This window comes from Pelecanus crispus, chromosome 8 (genome assembly GCF_030463565.1).
Source record: "Pelecanus crispus isolate bPelCri1 chromosome 8, bPelCri1.pri, whole genome shotgun sequence".
Taxonomy (NCBI): Eukaryota; Metazoa; Chordata; class Aves; order Pelecaniformes; family Pelecanidae; genus Pelecanus; species Pelecanus crispus.
In genome coordinates, this window is record NC_134650.1 from 28,974,406 (window position 1) to 28,998,966 (window position 24,561).

The window sequence follows — 24,561 nt, forward strand, 5'->3', positions numbered from 1 at the left end:
TAAATTCTAAAAATGTGAGTGCTCTGCTGGCTAGCAATTTGCAATGTACCAACATATAAATAACTTTGTACCAGCATAGATACTCACTTGAAATTAAATAATTTTTATTTTGAAAAGCAGTATGAGGCCATTTAAAGGGTGATTTGCGGCAATAATAGTGTCATGTTGCACTAAAAGGGCTCCCAGACTCAAAGGACCTGGGCTACCAGTTGGTAAAATTGGTATGCGAAGTTATAGAGGTTTGGCTTAATGGGTTTTATCCTTAGCTGCTAGTTTTTGTCAGTTACTGCTCTTGAAGGAGATGCAATTGCAATTGTTAGTGGAATGGCCTGCAATTTAGGGAGAGATTTCTGTTGTTTAGTGTGCTCCATCTCCAAATTTGGCCTGATCCTTACTCTAAAAGATGGTTGTCATTCCTGGATCATGAAACTGAACCTGTAGTGTCTTTGATATACATATGGGGCCGACATTGCTTCAGACATATCTTCAATATGTCCTTGTTTTCAGAGAAATGCCCTGGCCTGGGTCATTATCAGTTACAAACTCTCCTACATCAAGGGAGCCTTTAGGGAGTTTTGTCTGCTTAGATACTGAGGCGATATTAAAGAGCAGTAAATCTAAATCTACCAGAAAGTGGAAAAAGTACAAGGAGAAGTGGATGGGCAAAATAAGTAGGGAACAGTCTACCAGGAAAAAAACCCAGTAGAAACAATGATCTACTTACACTCATGGGGGCAAAAGCCATATTTGCCATCTGCATCAAAGTCTTTGGTTGTGGAACACCAGAGGAATCCATCGCTGCGTCCTGCGTCTGTGCAGCTGTTATATTCCTTGCCATTGAACCAGAAGGGAAATTTGCAGTATTCACCATCTGCATTTCCATACTTCACTCTAACCACTACAAAGAGAACAAATGCAGTGGTGAAATTAGCCACCAACTGATATAAAAAAATACAGTGTCTGGACATCTTTTCCTGGAGGACATTGGTATAGAAATGCAGTCTGAATTTCCACTTTGAAATTCAATATGCTCTTGGGCTCTCTATTGGCAAGATGATCATAGCTGAAATAATAACTGGTAATTTTGAAAGAATTACTATTACTCATGGTGAAGTGTTAGAATGAACAGTCCTTAGAATCAGCCCAGAAACATATATATGTTGTTGTTACTATGGCAATGCAAACTTATAAACATGCTGTTAATACATTTACTAATTTAGTTTCTTTGGTAATACGTTCAGTATAGTCTGAAAAGTTCCAGGCAGCAGTTGAGCATGAGGTGAACATGCCTTGTGCCTCATAAACCACTTTGGTATTTCCAATTTGACTTGAATGCGATCTGCTGTGGCACTGGGGGATAGGGTGGTAACGCAGACGCATCCAGATCCTGGGTTTTATTTCAGGTTGTCACATGTAGTCCTAAGACTACCGTATTGGTGCTGTAATATATGTTAATGTATAGATAATTCACTTATCCATAGCATTGCTTTTAATGGCAGTAACTAACTGGATGCTTGTGAACTATTTCCACTAATATGGAAAACAGTTTCCTCCTGTTAGTTGTTAGGCTGAGGCAGGGATCCAGTCCAGTTCGTACAGCAACCAGTCAATGCTTCTGCTAAGTTAAAAGAAAGCCAAACAGAAGGAGGTTGACTATTTTGGTATTAAAGTTCAATTATTTTTTTTCAATGGGAGGACAGCTGAGAAAACTAGAATTTGAAATGAAAGGCCAACATGAGTTTGCATTCTTATTCTAAGTTTTCCAAATTATTTTACAGTAGAAGAATTATAATTAGTACTATATGATTGTGGCAAAGTTCAAGCAGAAAAAAGAGATTCCAAACTACTAATACTTGGTCTTGTTTGTCTAGTTCAGGTGTCATTATCTGGACTTCAGTTGTTTTCTTCTAAAGGGTATGGCAAACTTCCTGTTAAAGATTCTTGGAGATGTTCTTAATCCACTGTTTGATATCAATTTTGTTTCAGTCATCAGCATGAGGGATTTATTATTCCATTTGTTTTTGATGGATACCATGAGCATATAAACCCTTATTCAGGTGGATGGTTCCATTTTTAACAACTGGAGCTGCAGCTTAAGTCATCTCAAAAGGGGTATGTCAGCCAAAAAGCTCTGGCCAGTCTGCCTCTTACAAATGAACTTGAAGATGTTGTAGTTTGAGTCCCTGAGAACCGAAGCATTCAAAATCATAGTCGTGTCTTTGTACTTTTCCACAATTCATGAAGGTTGTGCAGCATCAGGCCCATTATTAATTCAGTTTTTGAAGGGGCAACAGTGGATGAACAGAAAGGGAATAACATTTATTTAGGAATTACATAAACATTTTGTAGAGAACAATTTAAATTGTATAAATTAATTTTCATTTCCTAGCATTTATTGACATGTCAATGAAAACATTTAGTGCAGTGCCTGAAACAGCATTAAAACATAGCAGCCAGCAGGCCATATGTTCTGAAACATTAAAAAGTCTGGTACCTTGCCCCTCGCCAAGAGTCCACAGTTCATCATCATCAAAATGGGAGTCTCCTCCAATTCCTGGCCCCGGTGCAAAGGCATGAGCCAGGAGACCGTCTTTGCCATCAAACGGATAGCCATCACCATGTTCTGCAGGAGGAAGCAGACAAAAAAGAGCAGTTTCTAATGACCTCAACTCTGTCAGAGTCTATACATGAATGATGATTATCATGTACTTTCCCATCCAAGACAGCAGCAGAATACTCTAGTGAGTGAGTTTATTGGTATGGCTTGTGCTGGCAAGATTGAACCAGAAGAGAAGCAGCCGGTTTTTACAAAGAACATTAAGTGTCAGTACTGCAGTTGTCAGAGCATGTTATTTTATATCTCATCAGTATTGTGGAAAGGAATCAAAGACAATGAAGAACAGTGAAATACTGTACACTAGATGTGTGACTGCATACACACTGCTATTTCTCAATAGAGACTGGTAGGGGCTGTAAAATAAACATTGTAGATGAGAGGTATTTTCAGATAATTCGTATCAGTCTCCAACACAGAGATTGGAAAGTAAAAGCAGATTTCTTTTTGCAGGCTACTCTTTTCTGCTGCATGTCAGACTGCTGTGCTCTTTTCTTTGTGCAGGATACTACTTTAAGCAGGAAAGCAAATCAGCTGAGTGTCTCAGTAGTGAGCCTCTGGAAAGCTAGCTCTTACTCAGTGCTCTGAGTCCTGTGAATGAGCCTATTCCTCCTCCACATCAACCACTCCAAGACTCAGGCAGCTCACAGGGCAACAGCAGGTTAAGTAGCTCTCCTGTTATTACACTGTAGGCTTTTCTTGGAAGTACACCGCATGTGGGTAAGGCAGGCTGGCAAGGGCATAACCCTGGTATTCATAGCTTTCCCACCACACTGACCTGTGCATCAAAGCTGGCTGCCAGCATCTCCAGTTGCATCACTTCAGGCCTTTTGGTCTGATGTCTTGCCATTTAACAGAAGCCCTAAATACACAGGCCCAATTCTCTTCTCTGTTACACTGATTTCATGCTGGTGTCACTCTCCTAATACTAGTTCAGTTCATTCATTTCAGTAGACTAGTGTGTCCATTGTCAAGGAGAAGATTTTGACATACATTAGATGCTTTACTCCCATTTATTTCAAAGTGCATCCTTTGCTTAAGAGAAAGCTTAAAAGTGAAAAACCTTGTGGATGTCCCAGGTCCTGTGAATCTGACATGCAGTAAAGTGATAAGAATGAATGAATGTGGAAGAAGTTTTTCTCCCACTGTTTCTGAGCTGACTATAACCAGCAAGTATTAAAACCAGCAGAAACACTTCTGCTTTTGTAAGACTTCTTTGCGAACCAAGCCAGCCTGGATGAGGATCTGAAGTTTTGAGTTCTGTACAGAATCTTTGAAGCTTTTGAGGTCAACTCATCAGTAGCTAAAGCAAAGAAAACCAGCTTGAAATGGAGGCTTTTACAAAGAGCTCAGTTATTCTTTGAACTGTTCACTTCACTTCCAGAGTCTACCTCCCAAGTGATTGGCTGCACAAGTATCTTCATTAGTATTAAAAATTCTGTGACTGTCCATAAGAAGTTAAAATGCCCCAGGTTTATACTGATAAAGCTATACACATTCTTTCAGGGGAAACCAAAATTAATTGAGAAGGCATGTACAACAAAAATGAATCAAGTCATCCATCATCAAACCATAATTCAGCTTACGATCCGTATTTTCAAATTCCTCAAGACCAAAGAATGCATTAAAAACCTGCATTCTGCTATGCTAAAGAACAGAGACCAGCTATGGAGTCAAAATTGAAAGTCACAAATCCATTTTTAAGCTCCAGTATGTCAGGACCTCCACCACTATCACTGGAAAACTGAGTACAGAGCTATAAACAAACAGTACAATGGCATTCCATTCTCTTCTGTGGCAGGAAGCCAGCTCACATCAACTGAAGATCTGTACCAATATTTCCCAGTTCTATTTCTGATTCGTAAATTTAAAAATAAAATGTTGCCCCTAGCGATTCTCTTTTGGAAAGATAAATATAGTATAAGGATATGTATAAATACTTCTCTCTCTCTCTCATGTTTAAGAAAGAAAAAAAAAAACCTTAGTGAAATTAGATCTTAGCCTGTATAAGCCAAGTGCAAACTAGGACAAGGTTTGCCAGAAAGGCTCACGGGTACTACTTATTGAGGGTAGATCATTCCAATGCTAAGGATTAATGAAAGGAACAAAACCAAAAACATATGTAAAAACAGAAAAATGTACCCCATCGGCCAAAATTAATCATAATGTCTGCTTCTCCATCGTTTATTCGGTTAAATCTCAGTGGTGTGACATCGCTCCAGACTTGAAAGGCTCGAGCAAAGGCATCGTCTACTGTGTCAGGATCCAAATCCGGGGTATAGCCTATAATCCTTAGAGGTAAGAGGAAGAGTTAAATAACACATAACCCCCTCCCAGTATTTGTTGTTTACTGATCAAAATGCTGAGTAGATTCAGTAGTGAAAGTGGTTAAAAGGTAACACTGCACCATGTGAGATCTAGACACTTTCCTTTGATTCAGAGATGTGTTTAGAGGTGGTGCTTACTATTTATTTTCCCTTGGTACTGATGCAGCAGCATGAAGAAAAGTATATAGCCAGAGGCTGTAAAGCCTGCATGGCAGTGGGCCTTGCACAAAATATTCAGGGTTTTGCATCAGCGCTGAGGTGCTGGCAAGACATCACCTTATGTTCTTTTGCTCCATTAGATTTAAGATTTACATTTCTGTAGACTACTTAGCTTGCAAGTCATACTGTCACTTTAGACATGAATATACAAGCGCATCTTGATATATAAAATTTATTTGCTAGAAAAAGAGCTCAATAACATTCTGAAAGTTTCAAGCATGGATTGTTTTGCTCTGTAATAATAACAACAGAAAAACAGCCCTTCTCCTTCACCTCTGTAGTTAACAGTATATTGTTTCACCCCAGTTGAATGCCAGTCTGTCAGTTACACTGGCAGTAGGATACATGGGGAAATAGGAGGTAGAAGCATGTAAGACAGAGCCATAGGCCTGACGTGAGAAAGGGGCAAACTCTTGAATGCATTGCTTTCTTCTTCCTCATATATTTTCATTGGACTTCTTAGTGCCTTACATTATAGCCAGCTAACCTCCATGTAAAGGCAAATTTCCAATTCTCTGCTGCTGGGGCTGTGCATAGTGAGGGAAACTACTTTGTGCCTAAGGAGAATTGGGAAGAATCAGAGGAAGCACATCAGCAAGAGGGGGCTGCGAGAGCTGCCACAGGTTTTTTCAGTGTTTATGAGGCTAGTCGCAGAACAACGGATGCTTTGCGTCATAACTTGTGAGGAAGCAGCAGGCCAAGTCAAGCAGCTAAGAGAAATCTGCTGTTTGTTCTCATTGGTACTAAAAGTTTGTTCCTTGGACCACCTAAGGTAATAAGATTTTTTTTTCTTACTGACTTCAATGAGAGGTATATTGGTCCCTAACTCTTCAGGTAAGAGTAAGAAATTAAAACATACCAAACCTATTGCAATAACTTTGCTTTAAATCATGTTGGTAAATGTCTGAAATACGATTGTTTTCCTTTAAAATCTATTAGATGACCTCCATTTTTATGACCGCTGGATGCGGAGGAGTTTGTCCTGCTGCATGGCCTCTGCAGTCAATGAGTACTGTGGTCCCCACTGAGCAGATGGGCAGGTGAGATACTCCTGCTCCAGTTCCCTTAGCGTGCTTGCAGCAGAGCAAAGAATAAAACCACAATCTCTTTAGTCTCAACCAGAACCATAAAGTTGATCTTTAAATGATTATTCCTGAAATTTTACAACTTTGCGTTTCAGAGGTGTTTGCTAAAGCATCTGGTAGTTATTCGAAGACAGATTCTAATTCAAGAAATCCCGTCTAGCCCACTAAGCAGCTACTCCAGTTCTAAGTGTCTTGTTTGATTGGTTCTTAAAAGCGCTATGGCTGTGTATGAGCAAAACCCAACGTCACCAGTCAGTACCTGTATGTTATGTGATTCTTTTCCCATTTTGGCTTTCTTGGAAAGAAGTTGTAATTGGCTACATCTGGGTTACCACAGCGGGGTTTCTTCATTGTCTCAATAGTATTTTGATCCAAATCTCCTGTTTCAGGCAGCCCAAAAAATTTCTGCATTTTCTTCAAAGTATCTTTCAGGACAAATAAATTGCAATTGTCTTTTGGGCACCCATAGTATTTATTCAGGTATTGCTTGAAAAAAAAAAGCACAGAACAAAGACTTTAAAATTCATAAAAAAATAGTTAATCATTACAAATAAATACTGTAATTCCATATTAGCTTTCCATCTGTAATTTGCAAGTTTTCTTTTCAAAATTACTATTATTAGTAACTGAGAGATGAGCAGAATCTCCTTAATTGACACAAACCATGCTTGATCACACAACACTGCTAATTAGGCAATCATTTCCACTATTAGCTATCACCTTTACTTAATGAATTGCTTTATTAGTAAGTAGAGCATAGAGCTTTAATGTAGAACTACAAAGTAAAAATGGGTTTATCTTTTTTGGTTTCTTTATGATGTATAAATCTGGTTATGGTTTTAGATTTTGTCTTTTTTTTCTTGGAAGACTCTATGGATTATTGAGAAACTTGTCAAGGTATCAAAGCAACTACACAAATGAGACCACATTAATTGAAAAGAAAAAAACCATTGTTTATTCAAACTGCATAGAGCTATTTGAATGTTGTGTCTGTTTGCTTTTGAGTCAAACATTGCGAAGACCTGAGGAGGAGGTCTTTGCTAACATCTCAGTTGCCTCGACACTGCAGCCAATCAGTATCTGCATCCTTAAAGCTCCATTGCACACTCCAGCAGGTTATGGCCGCAGTGGTCTTACAACCTTAGTGGCAGATCACAAAATTATCTCTCCTTAGAAAACAGTGGTCATAAAGGATCAAAAAGGCAGCACAAATCCCATTATTTTCATCTGTTATCCAAAGTAATACCCATCCAAGTCTCCTCCACTTTCTGTTTTGATCAGTATGACCTAAACAGGTGTAGTGCAGTTTAAAAAAAAAAAAAAAATTAAATTAAAAAACCTCTGTCAGTTGTTTGTTGCTGCCTTTAATCCCAGAGGAGCAATGGGTTAGTCTGCTCCCTAGCAATTGTTCCAGTTAAGCAGCCATGTCTTTCAGATGTGTGTTGGTAAGTTGCATATTTATGTTAAACTAAACTGTAGATAAGCAGCTGTGGTCCTGCATATCCATACATGGTCCCCACCTTCTGTGCAATACACAAGTGAGCTCACACAAACAATTTAATATTTAGTACTTTTTCCCTGAAGTTCAGTGTTGGCTGGCAGAATAACTGTGAGCTTCTCGGGGTAGGGACCAACCCTGAGAGAATGCCTGGCAGTCTCTAGCACATGGTGAACCCTGCCATAAAAACAAAGTCATTCAAATGAAAACGAGTGGCAAGAAGCAAATGAGAAAACTTCCAGTTATATCTTCAGCAACTGTATAAAATCCTTGATCAACACTGTTCCTAACTGGAGACTAACAAACATGGCCACACAACAGACTGCTGGCTAGCTAGAGGGTTTGGATTCAGTGTTTGGATCCAAACTGAATTTGAGAAAACCTGTAGCTCAAGCTGTTGCCTTAGCTTGGACTGTTGCACAGATAGGCTCAGTCACGCTGTTTAGATTACGTATAGCTTTAGATTGTTGAATTCATATCCTCATTGAGGAGTAGATAAATGGATTGTGATGAAGATGTTAGTTTGGGTACTTCTATAATGATATCTAATTATTTTCATTCACAGGTTCTGAACAGCTTGACTAAACTATCTGGAGTTGTAGGCTTTATCCAGTAAAGTGAATCTTACGGTTCTTTTGCACAGAGATTTCAGGAACTCCACACTCAAGTCTGGGCTTGCAATATTTTATGCCTAGCTCTAAAAGAAAAGCTACAGCCATGTGAAGTGGCAGGTGTTCCCAAACTGATGTGTAGGCCACTCAGACCGGTACTTAGCATGGCACAGAGCTGAGAGATGCCCTTGCCAATGATGCTGTTAGACAGGAAGGTTGCAAGTTACTGATCTTTCCAGTAAAATGGTCTGTGGCAGAGGAAGTAGCATCCTTCAGGTATTGTATACAAAATATTAACTACAAATCCAAGCTAGGAAAACACCTTAAATAAATTAAAGGTATATTTGCCAAAAATGTATCAGAAATATCAGAGGGAATTATTTCTAACTGAGGATTACAAGAAGCCTGACAAAGTGACTGCACATTTAAGTTCTTGTGCCAGGAAGTATTCCTGAGGAAAACCTTACCTTATGTATCTAATTAATGGACTGACATTCACCCAGGAGACTGGGGAGAAGACCACTACATCAGCAAAGTATAGCAAAGGATATTTGATGACTGCAGTTGGTCAAGCCTGGATTTCACCACTACCTCATTAAGTCCAGGCGTACCTCATCTGCGCTGCATAGGAAATGGTTCAGAGCTTACTCAGAAAAAGGATTTAATCAAGATGTTACACCATTTCCTTCAGAAGGTCCTTCATCCACCTACTGTCTAACCACAGACTATGCCTAGTTTTTGTGATTTTTGTAAGTTCTGATGTGGTATTTCTCCAGTGGAGACCATGGCAGTGGCAAATAATGGCCACATTGGTTTCACGTTTGCTACCACTAAACTTCTCTCTACTCATCGTTACGGGGGCCTGGTGGAAATAATGTGAAATGCATTAAGAACATAATCAAACAGGCCAGTTTGGAGGATCTGGTCTTATCCCAATTTTCATTTTAGTATCGTTTGATAGATTTTCTTATGCTTCTGTTTGCATCTCCCAATGAGGTACCATGACATAATATAGACTACATCAGAAGTGAAGTTTACTGAAGAAGCAAGATGCTGCTCTTGCCATTTTAGGTTTGGGAGTAAGATATACAACCAAAAATATAAAATGAGGCATGGTAAAGAATTTTACTTGCTAGGATTCTAAATAAAAAGCTAACCCCTCTCAGTTTTTCCTAAAATGGAGATTTTACTGAAGATGAGAAAGGAACATAAACAGCTGTTCTATGAGAAGAGAATCTTGAAGAAAATGTAGTGTCTATGTAAACCACATCTTGGCCTAGGCTGCGAAATTCAGTTTCCCCAGAGTCAGCAGGGAGCTGTGGTGATCTGGAATTTTGATCCAGCCCATTAATGAAACAGGGTCCAGCTGCAACATAGCAATTTGTGTTCTGATGCTGAGTGTTGGGGCTGTTCCGATGGAGGGTGTTAGGGAAAGGGAGCCAGATAGCATTACCCAAGAATACTACAAGAAAGACAAAGAAGAACTGCAGTGTTAAACCAGCTTGTAATTTTCCTCTGAGTACACCTAATAAATAGTTTTTTGGAAAGAAACAGAGATGAGGGGAGGTGTGGATTGCTGTTATTGAATAAAAGTCTGACTGTGTCTAAGAAAATAGGTTATTTATGAGTGGTTAAATTACTATGAGACAATGTGGGACCCCGCTCTCCTCTCCCACATGCACTGCCCCCCCAACCCCTGGCTGCTGTGCTGCTAAGGCAAAACCTTGGGTGAATTTGTTTTGTTAAAGGCTGAGGAGTGCCCCTTTTGGGTCAGTTTGTCTGTTTTTCCTAAACTTTCCACCACAGCTCCCATCTGGAAATTCTCTCTCTACCCTCCCCCAGACCTTCTTTAACCTGGCAAGCTTTCCCAAGATGCACACCAACGCCTAAAGAAAAGTGACCAACTTTCAAACCTAAAATGTCCTAAAATAAGAATAATTTATCTCAATCTTCCTTAAAATGGACTTACTGCTGAAGAAGAGAAATGTCTATAATTTACATGCTAAAATAAGGATAATCCATCTCAATCTCCCCTTAAATGGACTTCCCCACAATGTCGTTTTTATGAAGGTCCACAGGGCTAAAATAAGGTCAGAATAAAATGCTGTAGAGTTATAGCTATAATTTGCTAATGTCACAGAAATCCAAACTCCTTTTCTTCTTCTAGATTGAATTTGGAAAAAAATGTTTCTTTAAAGCTCTGATGAGATTTTTTTTCCAAAGTCAAAACTAGTCACAATGGCTTCTGAAACTCGAGCCAGTTTTCAATTGTGATTGTCCCTTAAAGCTGTGTTTATGCAATGCATGGTAAACAATCTGGAAAACAAACTTCTGAAAGCTGTGATACATGCATTAAGTGAGTCTCGACAGCCCTCACTTCTACTCGGTTTAAGTAAAAAAAATACATGTCTCTTATTTGCCCTTCTCCCCTCTTACCATTGCAATCTTTTGATTATAGTCGCGATGATTTAATGATATTATTTTGTATGTTCAGACTTCAGGAAAAAGAAGGACTTTCTTTGCTGGCTTTAAAAATTTTAAGACAGGAAACATTACTTGGCTCTAGTTTTAACTTTTGAAAGCTGATACCTTTGCTAGCTAGCTAGCGCTTCCAGAGACTCTAGGGAGAGAATGCTAACAGTCATTCCTTAGCCTCAGCTGAAACAAGAAAGAAACATCTGCTTATGAAACAACAGTATAAATCTGAAGCAAAGATGAAACCAACACTTACCACTGCTAGTTCTTTGTCTGTTTTGGGAGTGCTGTCTCCAGGAAACTTAATGATTGGTGACGGTGCAGCTAAAGTTTTGTTAAAAAGATATACTTGGATTAATAGTACTTTAAAAACGAAGCCACAGACAACGTGAGTCTTCATTCTGCCTAAACTTGTGCTCTCCTCTTTCGAAAAAGATTCTCCCCGACTGCCTGTCCGTTACTTTAGCTGCACAGTGCACCAGTTGCTTATCTGCACATCTTAACTCTCTGCACCGTTTTCTCTTTTGCTTGCTCTAGCAATTCCTTTGTATGTTTAAAACATCCAGATGCGCAGTCTCAAGCTACCACAAGAGGAAGTCTGAAAACTAGTGGAAACATGAGAAAAGGGCAGTTACCAGATGTGATTGCTGTGATTTTAAGGTAGCAACAGGCAGATACTTATTACTGCTGAAAGAGGCCACATTTTCTCCTCATTTGCATATATGAAAGCATTTAGTTATGCCAGAGACCCTCAAAAAGCAAAATCTGACTTAATCTTGAAGATGAAGTGTCCCACATATATTTTAAATTTAAAGAAAAAAAATTCCTAAAGATTATTTTCCTGGCTAAGTATTTTTATTATTTTTTAGCCTATTTTCTTGCCACAGACATAATAATCTGCTTTAGTCATATGTGGTTACGCTCCTATGCAGTGCCTTACAGTAAACATTTTGATTATGGATTTTGAGGCAGACCCTGCACGGGCCAGCACAGCCGAGTGAGGCTTCTCGTCCCTCTCCTGCTTAGGCTACACAAACAGTAGGTCTGTGTACACAGGGCTCACCCGCACTTGGCGTGAGCATCGCTCCCTCCCCAGTCTGTGCAGAACGTGCGTGCAGAGCTCTCTGAATAAGATTCTTGTGGCTTGTTTGGTTTTAAAACCAGCTTGAGGCTTTGCCACCAACAGGCACGGTGTATCACCTTAATCTATAGGGTAGAGATCGTCAGGCACATTCAGCAATAGAAATTATCCTCAATAACTGACATCGGGGGAATTGTACAAAATTCAGGGTTTGCTTGTGCTGGGGGTTTGGTCCTCTGGTGCAGCTGCCTTAGTCTGAAATTCTGGTGTAAATACGGCCACTGTTATGGACAGTCTTTTTATTGTGTCATTCACAATATTGCCAGCTTTGAGATGTTATTACAAGCGGAATGTTTTTTAGCTGAATATCCCTAATCTATGGGCTTGGCTTATGACTTTTTAAGATGGGAGGCTGGCAATTCTGCATGAATGCGGACTGTGTTCTGGCCAGCCAAGTGTCACAGAACAGTGTCTACTAAACGTGAGTCCAGCCATCATGGTTCCTCTAAGCTGTATGTCGGCGTAAAGGTTGTCACAGCTTTCCACTGGATGTTAAATGAAAGTTTGCCAGATAGGACTCTTGTTACCAAATATGGCTGTTAATGAAAAGGAAATACTTTGCCGGTGTTTGGTACTTATTCATAATATTTTGATATTTGATTGTAAATAGTTAATATTGACAGTTCTTTGGTTTATGCTAATATCAAGCTATTTTGCTAACTGCACCCCATCATCCGTGAACTGAATAGTCTTATATAAAGGCAAGGATTTCAAAGGGTGGGCTGAGAGGTTTAGAGAGAAAGCATTAGCAGGAGCTTTTGCTGCCCATACAGTTCCATTGACAACCCAACACAGCAGCTGTATGCACGGCTGCTGGGTGAATCAGCCATGGGAAGCAGCACTTAATGCTCAAGAGAGAAAGAGGAGTTACGGGAACTTCATACATGAATGGAGCTTTCTTCGTAAGCAAGTAGCTTTGTATTTATGCCCTCTCAATCCTTTCATGTATGATCCCAGTGGCACTTGAGTTACAGCGAACAACTTTCCCCTAATGGTTCGGCTTTGAAATTACATCTTCTTTTCTAGCTTTTCCCCATCAGCAAAAAGCCACAGTCAATTCTAGGAGTTGCCTTAATAAATGGCAGTTCTGAAAACACGATCCAGTTTTTCCACAGCCCTGCACTTGGTTGTGGGGAATGACTCTCCTGCTTTGTTTGTGATGACAGCTTATATTTGTGTCTGGCCACGTGAAACTGTAAGAGAACAAAGGCTAAGGAAACCTTCACTAGATGTGCCAAGTTACTCTTAACTTATCCCTAATTAAGCAAGTAAAAATATTATGTGTTGTTTTGCAAGATTCTGCAGTTATTGCTGCACTCTGCAGTAGGTCAAGGGCTGCTGTAAATCTTAAAGCATAAGAACCACGTCATTTTCATAAGAATTTTAATGTAATATACGATGGCTTAGTAGCTTTCATTTAGAAGGGTACTGCAATGAAGCCGTTTAAAGCCAAATGTGTCCTGGCACATTCCTTTTGCACTCATAAGCCTCATTGAAATCTAATGAATGCTCAATTCTCTGTGTGTCCTAATGAACGTCGAATCAGAAATGGATGAGGAAATTTTTGAACGGGCTGTGAAGTCTGTGCAGTCTGAAAATCTCACTGTGTTTTGTTTCTTATCTTTCCTGGCAGTGAGAGTAGGTGGAGGTCACCTTCTAAATACATTTTCTCAAAAAAATCACCAAAGTAACAGAAACCATGCAGACCTGCAGTGAAGCGTTGTTTCTCACCTTTGATTGCAATTTTGCTGGTAAACTGCTTTGCTGGTACTACTTCAGCTAGTGAGCAGTTCAGCAAGTTATGTTCAATTAGGAAACATAATACACAATGGAAAATTTGTTGTATGGGTACTGGGTGAACCCATACATTGGGTTTCTGACCATTCAGTGAAAGCTATTCTCTTCCATTAGCACATGAGATCAGTAGCAGCTTGTGTCCTACCTGAGGTGCCCTCTTTCAGATAAGCAAAGCAAAATAAATGCTGGTGACACTTCCTTGTGAGAGTAGAAGTCCTATTGTATTACAACAGAATTCAGGGTAAAATGTTTCTTATCTCCTTATACTTCTCTTTAAGCTCCATGGGATCATCCTGTGCTCAGTGTGCTACAGAGATGCTGCTTTTTCAGGCTAGTAATGCAGTGGTGCTAAATCCTGAAAGTAAGGGGAATTCTGCTGCTGGCAGGCCTCTGCTTTGAGCCAGAGGTTGGGCTAGATAACTTCCTGAGGTCTGTTACAACCTGAATTACTCCATGATCCTACCACTCTTGCTGAATTTGAAAAGACATGATATGATGTGTTTTCTGTTCTCAGGCTAGATAAGCTTAAAATCAGGGAGACAGATTCTGAAACATTTGAACTGATGTATTTTGTTATGGACAGATTGACAAATGCGTGACCAGCAGGTCGAGGGAGGTGATTCTGCCCCTCTGCTCTGCTCTGGTGAGACCTCACCTGGAGCACTGCGTCCAGCTCTGGGGCCCTCAGCACAAGAAGGACATGGATCTGTTGGAGCGGGTCCAGAAGAGGGCCACCAAAATGATCTGAGGGCTGGAGCACCTCTCCTATGAGGCCAGGCTGAGAGAGTTGGGGTCGTTCGGCCTGGAGAAGAGAAGGCTGTGAGGAGACCTTATTGCAGCCTGTCAGTACTTAAAGGGGGCCTACAGGAAGGATGGGGACAGTCTTTTTAGCAAGGCCTGTTGTGACAGGACAAGGAATAACGGATTTAAACTAAAGAAGAATAGATTTAGAATAGACGTTAGAAAGAAATTTTTTACAATGAGGGTGGTAAGGCACTGGAACAGGTTGCCCAGAGAGGTGGTAGAGGCCCCATCCCTGGCAACATCCAAGGTCAGGTTGGATGGGGCTCTGAGCAACCTGATCTAGTTAAAGGTGTCCCTGCTCACTAGAGGGGGGTTGGGCTAGATGACCTCTAAAGGTCCCTTCCAACCCAAAGCATTCTATGATTCTATGATTCTATGACAGTTTAACTGCTACTAATGTTTAGTGCATAAACATTCCTCGACACTCCATACTCTGAAGATGTTACCTCTAACATTAATTAATGACTTCTGAATAGATTCCTGGAAGTTAAAAATTAAGGAAAGAAGCAATCCAAAACAAAGAGAAAGAGGAAAAAGCCCCCCTGAGAAGGGAACGTAAGGCCATCTACCAGCTTTGTGGAAGAGCTGAAAGAGTAACCTAGATAGATCTCCTTTCTCTTACCTTAATCCTCACTCTACGAGATGTTTTGTCTGTGTACATAGATGCTACCTCTGCATTAGCTACAGATAATGAACACAGTTATAACTGCAACTACAGCCTTTATGTATCTGTGGAAAAAATTAATTTCAATGTTGCATGTAACTTCCATATTAGGTAAGATATTTATTTGATATATACATTAATTTATCTCTCCTGAGTCATAGAAAGCTCCTCTCTAGTTACTGTGTGTGTTTCAGGTTAGAACCACTCCATACTGAAAATTTAAACCATCTACTTTATGAGTAAAATGCCAGATTTGATTTTTAAATGCCTGCTTTCATGCATTAATAGGAACTGTATGGCAGAAACCACACAGTCCGAGATGGCAAATGCCTCTTTTGAGGACATACTTCAGTAAGAACAGTAAAAAGGGAATCATGATGTCTTGTGAGCTATAAGCTACATATCTCAGTAGATCTGACTATGATAAGAGACACATGAGCGTGTGTTAACATGCTGTTTTTATCAAAGGATTTTTCTGTTTTCAGAAAATAATTTTTTAAATGATTCAGGAGCACTCAGCAGTTTCAGGATTAGACCTCAGATGGTGTCCTGGGTAGTTTGCTGACAGAGTAGTCATCCCTCCAGAAATGCACTGTAGTGATTCCTACTGTCACTAATTCCAAAATTTTATCAAAAGCCAATGATCTCCTGGTGGTTCCAGAGGAATACGTTAGGCAGAATGTCAAGTGAGCACAGTCCATGGGAGAATGATGGATTTATTCTTAGTGGGGTTTCATATTTTAAATTGAAACCTGTTGCTAGGCTGAAGAAATAAATAATCATCAGGACAATTAAGATCTCAAGAAAGCAGCTGATCATCTGATTACAGAGTCAGCTGGCTGTAACTGGGTGCAGTGGGATGTGTGTCTCCAAGTAAACTATTGCGGTACATATATATAACCTCTTCTTGCATTTTTTATTTCTTCCAGGTTCTCCGCTGTCAATATATATCCTCAAGTTTAGGAAGCAAACCAACAATTTGATTAATGTAGATGGACTTGCATTGATTTTAGCAGGGTTCTTCAAAAAGAAATAACAGATTAAAATTGTCAGAAAGAGCCAATGTAGTGTTCTCAGAGTGTTTCATTCAGAACCGGAAAACCTGAAGCTCAGGTGATGGAGAATTTTGCCTGGACTTCAGGAAAGGTGCCCATGGGACTATCTCAGGTCCAGTTTATCCAGGTCTTTGGCAGGGTTTGCCAGTTTGCCAGGGTTGCCTTGTGACTAATTGTCCTTTGCACAGATCCTGTTCTGTAATTTCTCCTGGATCATCATTCCAGTGCCGCCTTTCTTCCTGTCTGGTGAAGGGGAGTTTATAAGGACCAGGAAACCAAAGATCTTATGGAAGAAAGCGTGGGACTGGACTAAGCTAAAGGAGGGATTTTGGTGCATTTTGCCACATGTCTGACTTGTAGAGCACTGCAGTAGAAAGTAGCAAGGCTACCAGCGCAGTGCCAGACTGAAGCCCCACTGAACCTGAGGTGCATACGTATCGTTTATGTGCTCACTGCTCTTTCTTAGTGGTACCTCTGCTGAAGATGGACCATCCATGCAAGTGATAGTATTAATATACTAAGGGACTACATTCTTCCTGGTGTTTGGCACTGATGAGGCACTAAGCTCCAAGTACCTGCCATTTGGTGCCTATAACAGAAATAGTGGGTGTCTGCTGCAGTCGACTGATGGAGACATGTGCCCCTGTAGGAACAGAGAAAGGCATAATATTAGCAGTTGATCTGTTTCAGTAAGGTTGTCTCCAGGAAGCAATGATCAGTCACAGCAGTCCCCATTTGAGTTTAAAAGGATTAATAACTATAGTGAAAACTCACTTATATTGCAAGCAAGTGAGCTCATCTAAGACATGTATGTTGAAGGGTTGGTCCTAACAGAATGTAAGCCTTAAACAGCCACATCATTTATTATGTGGATATGCTCTCTGCCTGCTCAGTGGCTGGCTCAGACTCCAGTGATCTAATTCACCATATCTGACCACCACATGAGGGAGTCTTTAAACTGTTGGAAGTCTGTGTGTGTGTGTGTGTGTGCACAGACAGGTGAGAGCGGGACAACGTACAAAGGGTTGACAGTTGGTACCAGATGTGATTTTCAGCATTTAAGGTAGCAATTATATTTTTGCTTTTGTTTCTCTCATCCCTTCTGTTTTGGGAAGTTAGGTCCTAAGGAGGTGAAGTTCCGTTGACACATGGATTTCATTTGTTAGTTTGCTACTAATTTAGAAAAGAATTTTAAGTAAATTTGCTACTCTCAACAAAGCATTTTCCATTACATTTGTTCATTATGCTTCTGCCTGAACCAGAAATTCTGGCTTATGTCCTCAGCTGGTGTTAAATGGCATTGCAAAGCTTCTGTTGGGTGAATTAGTTCAGCGGAAATATGGTGAACTACTTTGGGCAAAACCCCAGGCCAAGTTTACATGTGTCACCAGGACAAACTTCTTTGTGCCTTCTTAACACTGCCAGATAGTCTAGAGAAGGTTTAAAATGCAGTTTCCTGTGATAAATTTATCTCTTGTCCCTACACATTTGCCCAATGTAATTCTTACCTGCTTTAACTATTTTGATTTCAAGTATCTGGTAGGATGAAGTGACATCTGGTGAGTTCTTATATACTTATACTCAAATTTGGGGCATTCTGATTACTCATTGGTGTTGAGCATTCTGCTAGCTAGTTAGTTCGGAAATCATAAAGCCTTTGTGAATTTGGTTAGAAACTAATTTCAAACACTTCTGTTTGAAGTTGGTCATTGCCTGCTTGTCACCCCTGAATTTCAGACAGAGAATAGATATAATAAAAAAAATTTGTATTTTAGGTATGTCCATTTAGAGACTGATTATAGTAAGTAGCATATGCCTGACCTATTAACTGTTAAGGTCACTAATTGAAATGTGTCTTCAGTGAAAATTATGCCAGTAAAGTGGAAAGTATAATGCTTTCACTAAAAATGATGTAGTTTAATAATGTGAATGGGAAATATTCCTAAATCGCCATACATGGAGCACAATGTAAGGCAATTGCTTATGGTGAAACTGTGAAAATACTTAGAGAAATAGTTTCTATACAAGAACAATTAATTAATAATAGAGATCGTAAATTGGACAACTAGTGTGGAATATTGTGAAAGTGTGTATTGATAATGTTTTTCAGAATGAGTCTGAAGAACTCCCTTCTAGCTTATAGGGCTGTTGAATTTAAAGGAAATCAGGTTGGCCTGTCGGTCAAGATAAGCTGCTCGAGGAAAGAAAAGCTCGAGTGAGGAGATGGCTCTGGCTTCCTCAAGGGCCTGGCTTCTTAGCTCCAACAGGGCTGGCTGCCCGCACCACTTGTGGTTTGTAGAGAGAAAACAAAGTTCAGATGCTCCTCAGCATTGAGGTGAGAAAAAGGTTTTAGTATCAAGCTTTCAACTGCAGAGGAGTAAGAGGAAACCTTTATTTTGGAAAATGAGTCAAGCTGATTTTGAGTAAGGATTTTTTAGGTTTGAGTTATCAGTATTCTCTGAGGACAGTGTGTCTGTAGAGGGCACAGAAAACCTGGGTTGTTTCTGATGTAAACCCAAGCACCCTGCTTAAAACATAAAGAAGTGCATCAGTTTGTACTATTTCAAAGAAAAACGTCATGACTATTAGTGTCTGATTTTATACTTCTCCTTTTTCTCCCTTTCCACATATTAACTCTTCCACTTATTTTCAAGCATCCAGTTCCACAGTGATTTACAAATGAGGTTATCAGTTACCATTAGAGTTTGCCCAGTTGGTTGCAATGTATGAAAAACACTTAGCTATTTTGTGTTCATTCGTATTTCACTTTGTGAAGTGCGATCTGGCCAATGGCTTCTCTATTTGGAAATGAACTGGAACTTGTGGATTAAATGTGCAGAAGTAATTTGCCTTTAAAAGAAACTCCGGATCACTGGTGGCTTGCAAAAGAATGAAGCCTCGAGGCTTCTGTATTTGCTTAAGCTTGGTAAACTCAGCATGATCATAGCTAGCACTGGGGACAGGTCCTGCCACCCATATTGATGTTGGCTTGCGTTGTATTTTGTGAGTGAGCCTGTTGATCTTAATGAGGCACCTTGCAGTGAAAGATGTGAGTAAGCATGATGGGATCTAGCCTTTAGCTAGTAAGGTAGCCACTACTACACACATAGTAAGAGCAAGAGATAAACTGACGTGATTGTGTGAGCAGCTCCTAAGCCCCATAGTACAGAGCTATGGAATTTCTGCTTTTCAAATTTCAGAGAGAGACCCAAAGGAGTACCTCACTGAGTGACCTGTGGCCTCACTGATTTTTATTCTCAAATTCTAGGAAGAGGCACATTACTTACAAACGGTGCCAAGCCAAAGCTAGACTATTCCTCACTGATGTTTGGTTTGTATTCATGGGAGATCTCTTTGCTGCAACAATCGGCAAGTGCAATCCTGAACATGTCAGAATAATAGTTCTGCTTGCTTTGCTGCTGCTGCCGTGCAGTAGCTTGTTGATAGGCACTGTACATCTCACTTGTCATTAGAATGTTAGTATTCAGACACCGATGGGCCTTAATTAATGACTTTGAAGATCTGGTCTTTTATAATTCATGACAGAACTTTAATTAAAATCACATATATAGCAGCTGAACTAGCAAAGGATTTAAAGTGCACAATCTTTGATAGAGACAGTGATTCCCTGTGACTGCTAGTGGTGTATGCTGAATGCAAATTCCATTTCATTAAAGCAGATTCAGAGAACAGAATGGGCTTTTTTTGAAACAGAGACTCTGGAAAAATGGTAAGGCCAAGGGGCCTGCAGTCATTTGATTCCCCCTCCTACCCCTTTTTCTACTTCTAAAATCCTCATATATTTAAAATGTCTGTATTGGTAGAAAAAAAAAAAAAAGGACACAAATTTGTGTGATGCTTACATACTCATTCATTATTTGTAGAGATGGGGTGTTAAAATGCTGTGTATGGATCAGGTAGTCATTCCAGACTCTTGTCAAGGCAGTAGAAGAATTCATATTTCACATAAAGGGAAACTGAGGCAGTGCTTTCACTCAGACAATGTAGGGGAAATTAATGTATTTTTGAAGAGTTCAGCCTGGTGCAGTGATCAATTGCATCTCTTTCTGGCCTATGTTATGATAATTGGACTTAAGCACATATGTAGCAGAATATATTGCTGTAGATTAAATCTGTTTTGCCAGGGAATGTAGTTTTCTTATGGCAGTTGAATTTGTTTCAGTTTATTTGGTCTTGCTGTCTACGTTGATTCACCTGAATTTCTTCCAAATACTTTTTTTATCTAGGGGACTTATACTGCTATCCCATTACTGCAGTGAATTCTGTGAAGTTCTTTGAATGGACTTCATATTCTTGCTGGTTACTCTGCTTTCTGAGGGTAAAAATTCAAAGGACATTTGTGGCTTTGATTTTACAGCTGTGGGTTGCATTTTAAGGTTTATCACCTGGTCTGGTCTACTAAGGGATGGGTCTTGCTTTCTGTGGGATTAGTTGATTGTTTGGGGTTGCTAAGTTTCTCCATCCTGCGTATGGAGGTCAATCTATGATCTTACCATCAGAAACAAACAAACAAACAAAACCAACCAACAGGAATAACTGCGTGATACATATACAAAAGCTAATAAATTAAACAAAATTTACAATTTAATAGAACTAAGGGAAATTGGTCAATAAGTCACATGAAGATCTTTCAAAAAAATTGCCTTGACAGGGAGTTGAATAATGGAAAAAATTGCATTTGAATAAACTAGTCACTGGAAGCTGGTAAAAATTCAGAAATGTCTTATTTACTAACTATAGAAATGGTTTAACAGTAGGAAAATATGATTCACAATTTTTCAGCAGTTGCTAAAAAGATGTGTTTGATAAATTCTGAACATTGTTCAACCATCTTTACTTTTACAGTGGCAATAATTTCTTAGTTATAAATATAAAAATATAAATATATCTTATAAAATAACTTCCCTAAAAAGGAGACATTACTTTATTTCTTCCATGGTTGCTTTTGGTAATGTTGCAAAAAGTTTGTTGGTTTTATATTACTAACTTTTCACACAGTAATTCAACAAACTGCTAAAAAACTACAATTTGTAAACTGTTAAAATTGAATTCCTGGGCACAATCATGGGGGAGTTTTATCTGGAGTTTTTTCTTTTGTTTTATTGTCAATTTGCTACTGTAAACTGTTACTCATATTTGATTATTTAAGGCTGTTTGGCTGGCAGATGTATTTGCATATGAGACTTAATAGCACTGGGCTGTTATTGCACATCCAGCCATTGTTAGGGCAGACAGGGCTGGGCTGGGTGGTTTTCAGAATGTTAAACCAATGTAAATGTCATCTAATTTCAGACTCTCCTCTGGTTGAGCGGTATTTTGTGGCATCATACTAGAAAAGCTTTGGATTATTTTCAGGCTCAGATGTGCAGAAGTATGTTCAGTGTCTATACCAAGATTGTTCAGACAGTTACCAGGACTGCATGTGTAGAAGGAGTTGTCTGAGCAGGCTGTTAAGTAAATGAGGCTCATGGCTTTTATTTAGTGACTTCTTTTCTTGTATAATTAGGTATCAAGGTCAGCTTCTTTTCCTTTAACAAGATGTACCAAGTCATTGGTCCATCACGGAGATCTCAGGAACAGAACCACAACCTTGAAGATGCCAAAAATGAGAAAAATCTAAGGGCACCGTGGGAACCCTGAAGGGGAGAGGTGAGGAAACTCTACCAGCCCTCAGTGGTTAGGCGGGAGGTATTGAGTTCAAAGGAAAACCTCCATTAGAGTGAGAACCCGAACCACCGTCACCACCTGCCTGTCCTTTAGCGGTCTGTGATAGTTGTTAATGGGAATGACTGAATAAAGGCAGCATTTTAATGCTCAGTGAGACTGTTTCTATAAAGGGATTAAATTCCAACTTTTTGTCTTTCAACATTTTTATTAGACTTCCTATGCTTTTTATGAGCCGTTAATGTCTTTCATACTTGACCATTATCAATACAGGGCAAATAAATGGCAAAAACTATTTCCAGAGGCAACTTGATGGGCCATACAGTATGTCTACATTTTCCTGTCAGGAAGACTGATTCTAGGGCCATTGGCACAAGACCCATTTTTGTTCCTGATTTTAAGATGATATTAAATAATATTACTACTGCTGCACACAAAATCTGGATCACTTTTTTTTTTTTTTTTTCCTGTGTTTCAAAGAATAAAGTGCTTAAGGTTTTACACTGAAATCTAAATGGAGATTTATATTGGTTTTATTTCTGGATTTCCTTTTCTCCCCTCTGCTGTGATGTAATAGAGAAAGATTTGAATTAGGAATTATGATCATAAGCAAACCAATGCATGTTTTTTGATGATAGTAAAATAAGCAGTGGGAACTTCTGTGTACAATGATGGATTAAAAGGCATTACTGAAAACATGCCATCTTCTATGGTGCAGCAGCGTCTGCACAGTATTAGTATTTTCTTATTTTATTTTTTTATTTTACCATCTGTGATGTAGTCACCTTCCTATTCCAGAAAGGGATATACTTTAAAATGCAGCAAGTCCGTTCAGTTTCAGCTCTTCACATTGAGAGTTTTTGCAACCTCAACAATCATAGTTAATTATCTTTTTCTGCTTGAACTCCTGAGTAGCTTTGGGAATTACAGTCCACATGTCACCTGAGATGAGACATGATTTACCCAGAACACTGGTTACATTCTGGACACTGCTTTACTGAGCTTTTTTTGTGCCTGCAGTCTACAAATCTCTTTCGGGTAATTTGCAAATGAGAAATCTGTAACCTTAAAAAACTAACTTTCTGTGTTCCCAGTGCAGAGGTAGCACATTTAGGCTTCTCTGGGGAATGAAATATAGTGATTTACCATTTATTTTGGTCTACAGAGATCTCATAAATTAAGACAAGAACCTTTTTCACAGTCTTGGTCCATGACCCAGTCTTCCATCTATACTCCTTTCTAAGCATAGTGACGCTCAGCTTTTGCTATTACCAATTGTGTATAAGTTAATCTTCACCGTATTTCTAAAATAACTGACCCAATACCTTTGCTGATGACAGAATTTAGTTTTTGCTTACCTTAATAATACCTGAGTTTGGAGGAAGGAGGGCTCTTTAGGTGTCCCAGCTACTCAAATGCTATATTAGGTTTTGCATCATGTGTCCATTGGAGATTTTTACAAATTAGCTCTTCTGATTTTCTGCTCCGGACAGAACAGGCCCAGATTTCCCTCCCAGAATTCACTATTTCAAGGAATATTTGTGTGTATGTTGCTCACTAATTCAATCTTACTACAGTTTACCTGTAGACTGTTCTGTGCTAGGCTATTTCATCGGTACATTAGCTTGTATGCACAGAGACTTCCATTTTCATTTGTTTCACTTCAGTTCATCAGGCACTTTAAGGTTCCCTGATACTGTGTGTAGAGCCGGGGCTATGATTGCTTGACTTGTCATATCTCCAGATTTCAAAGTTTTGATATGGAGGGTGAAAAAAAGATCATACTCAGCCTTTCTGGATTTAATTCTGATCAAGGAAACCTATTTATATTGAAGTCAGATGAAATCCTAGTAATCTGTAATGTTGTAGATTACAAACTGCAGCCCTTGTCACAGTGAGTCTCTGACCTAATACAATGTCTTAGGAAAAGCAGTCTAAGTGAGCACTTTTTATATTACTTTCTGGTTTATTGCAGATATCATGAGAACTGATTCATCGCAATCGTTTGTTACTAATGTCAATATACAGATCTGAATCAATGAAATATGCATGGATATAGCTCATTTCACTGCATGTACTCTAGAGGAATAAATGAATTTACACCTCATAGGATGCACAAAACTCTACTCTGGATCAGTTTTTTGGTTGTGTAAGAATTGTAACTGCTACTGATGTGTAAAACAGGAAGACAGCAGAAACAGTCAGAGACACTGTTGGTGTACTAGATTCTCATAGTTTTAAGAAAAGCACCACACTCGATGTAACTGCAAAAGAAAACCTGGTCCGTGTAAGGATGGTGAAGGGAAGAATCTGCCTCTTCCCTCAAACTTCTTAGACCTCCAATTAGTGCTGCTTTCGCCTCCAAAGTCGGAGCAAGATGTAACAGGGGACATTGCAGCTCTAGAGGAAGAGTCAAAACTATGATGGGATTTTTTTTTTTTTTTTAAACCTGTGTGCACAGATACTACACCATGTCCATTTTGGTGGGATGGCAACCAAATTATTGATGGTTTCTTCAAGATTTGGAAGAGAACTTTTTTCCAATTACAGGGCTCAACTGCCAATTGCTGCTTATTCTTGCAGAAA

At 39.3% G+C, this 24,561-nt stretch overlaps 1 protein-coding gene across 2 annotated transcripts in view; it reads right to left on the reverse strand.

The window, feature by feature from the left end:
- Positions 1–11,229, reverse strand: part of MMP2 (matrix metallopeptidase 2) — a 35,084-nt gene extending 23,855 nt beyond the window's left edge. The window contains exons 1-5 of one of the 2 annotated variants that reach the window (XM_009485701.2): positions 11,086–11,229; positions 6,505–6,731; positions 4,757–4,905; positions 2,495–2,623; positions 725–898 (exon numbers count right to left, since the gene is read on the reverse strand). In XM_009485701.2, coding sequence (XP_009483976.1) covers positions 725–898; positions 2,495–2,623; positions 4,757–4,905; positions 6,505–6,731; positions 11,086–11,229 — 823 coding nt within the window. The remainder of the gene's footprint in view (positions 1–724; positions 899–2,494; positions 2,624–4,756; positions 4,906–6,504; positions 6,732–11,085) is intronic. The other variant, XM_009485702.2, reaches the window with a different exon arrangement.
- Between the last annotated feature and the right edge of the window lie 13,332 nt (positions 11,230–24,561).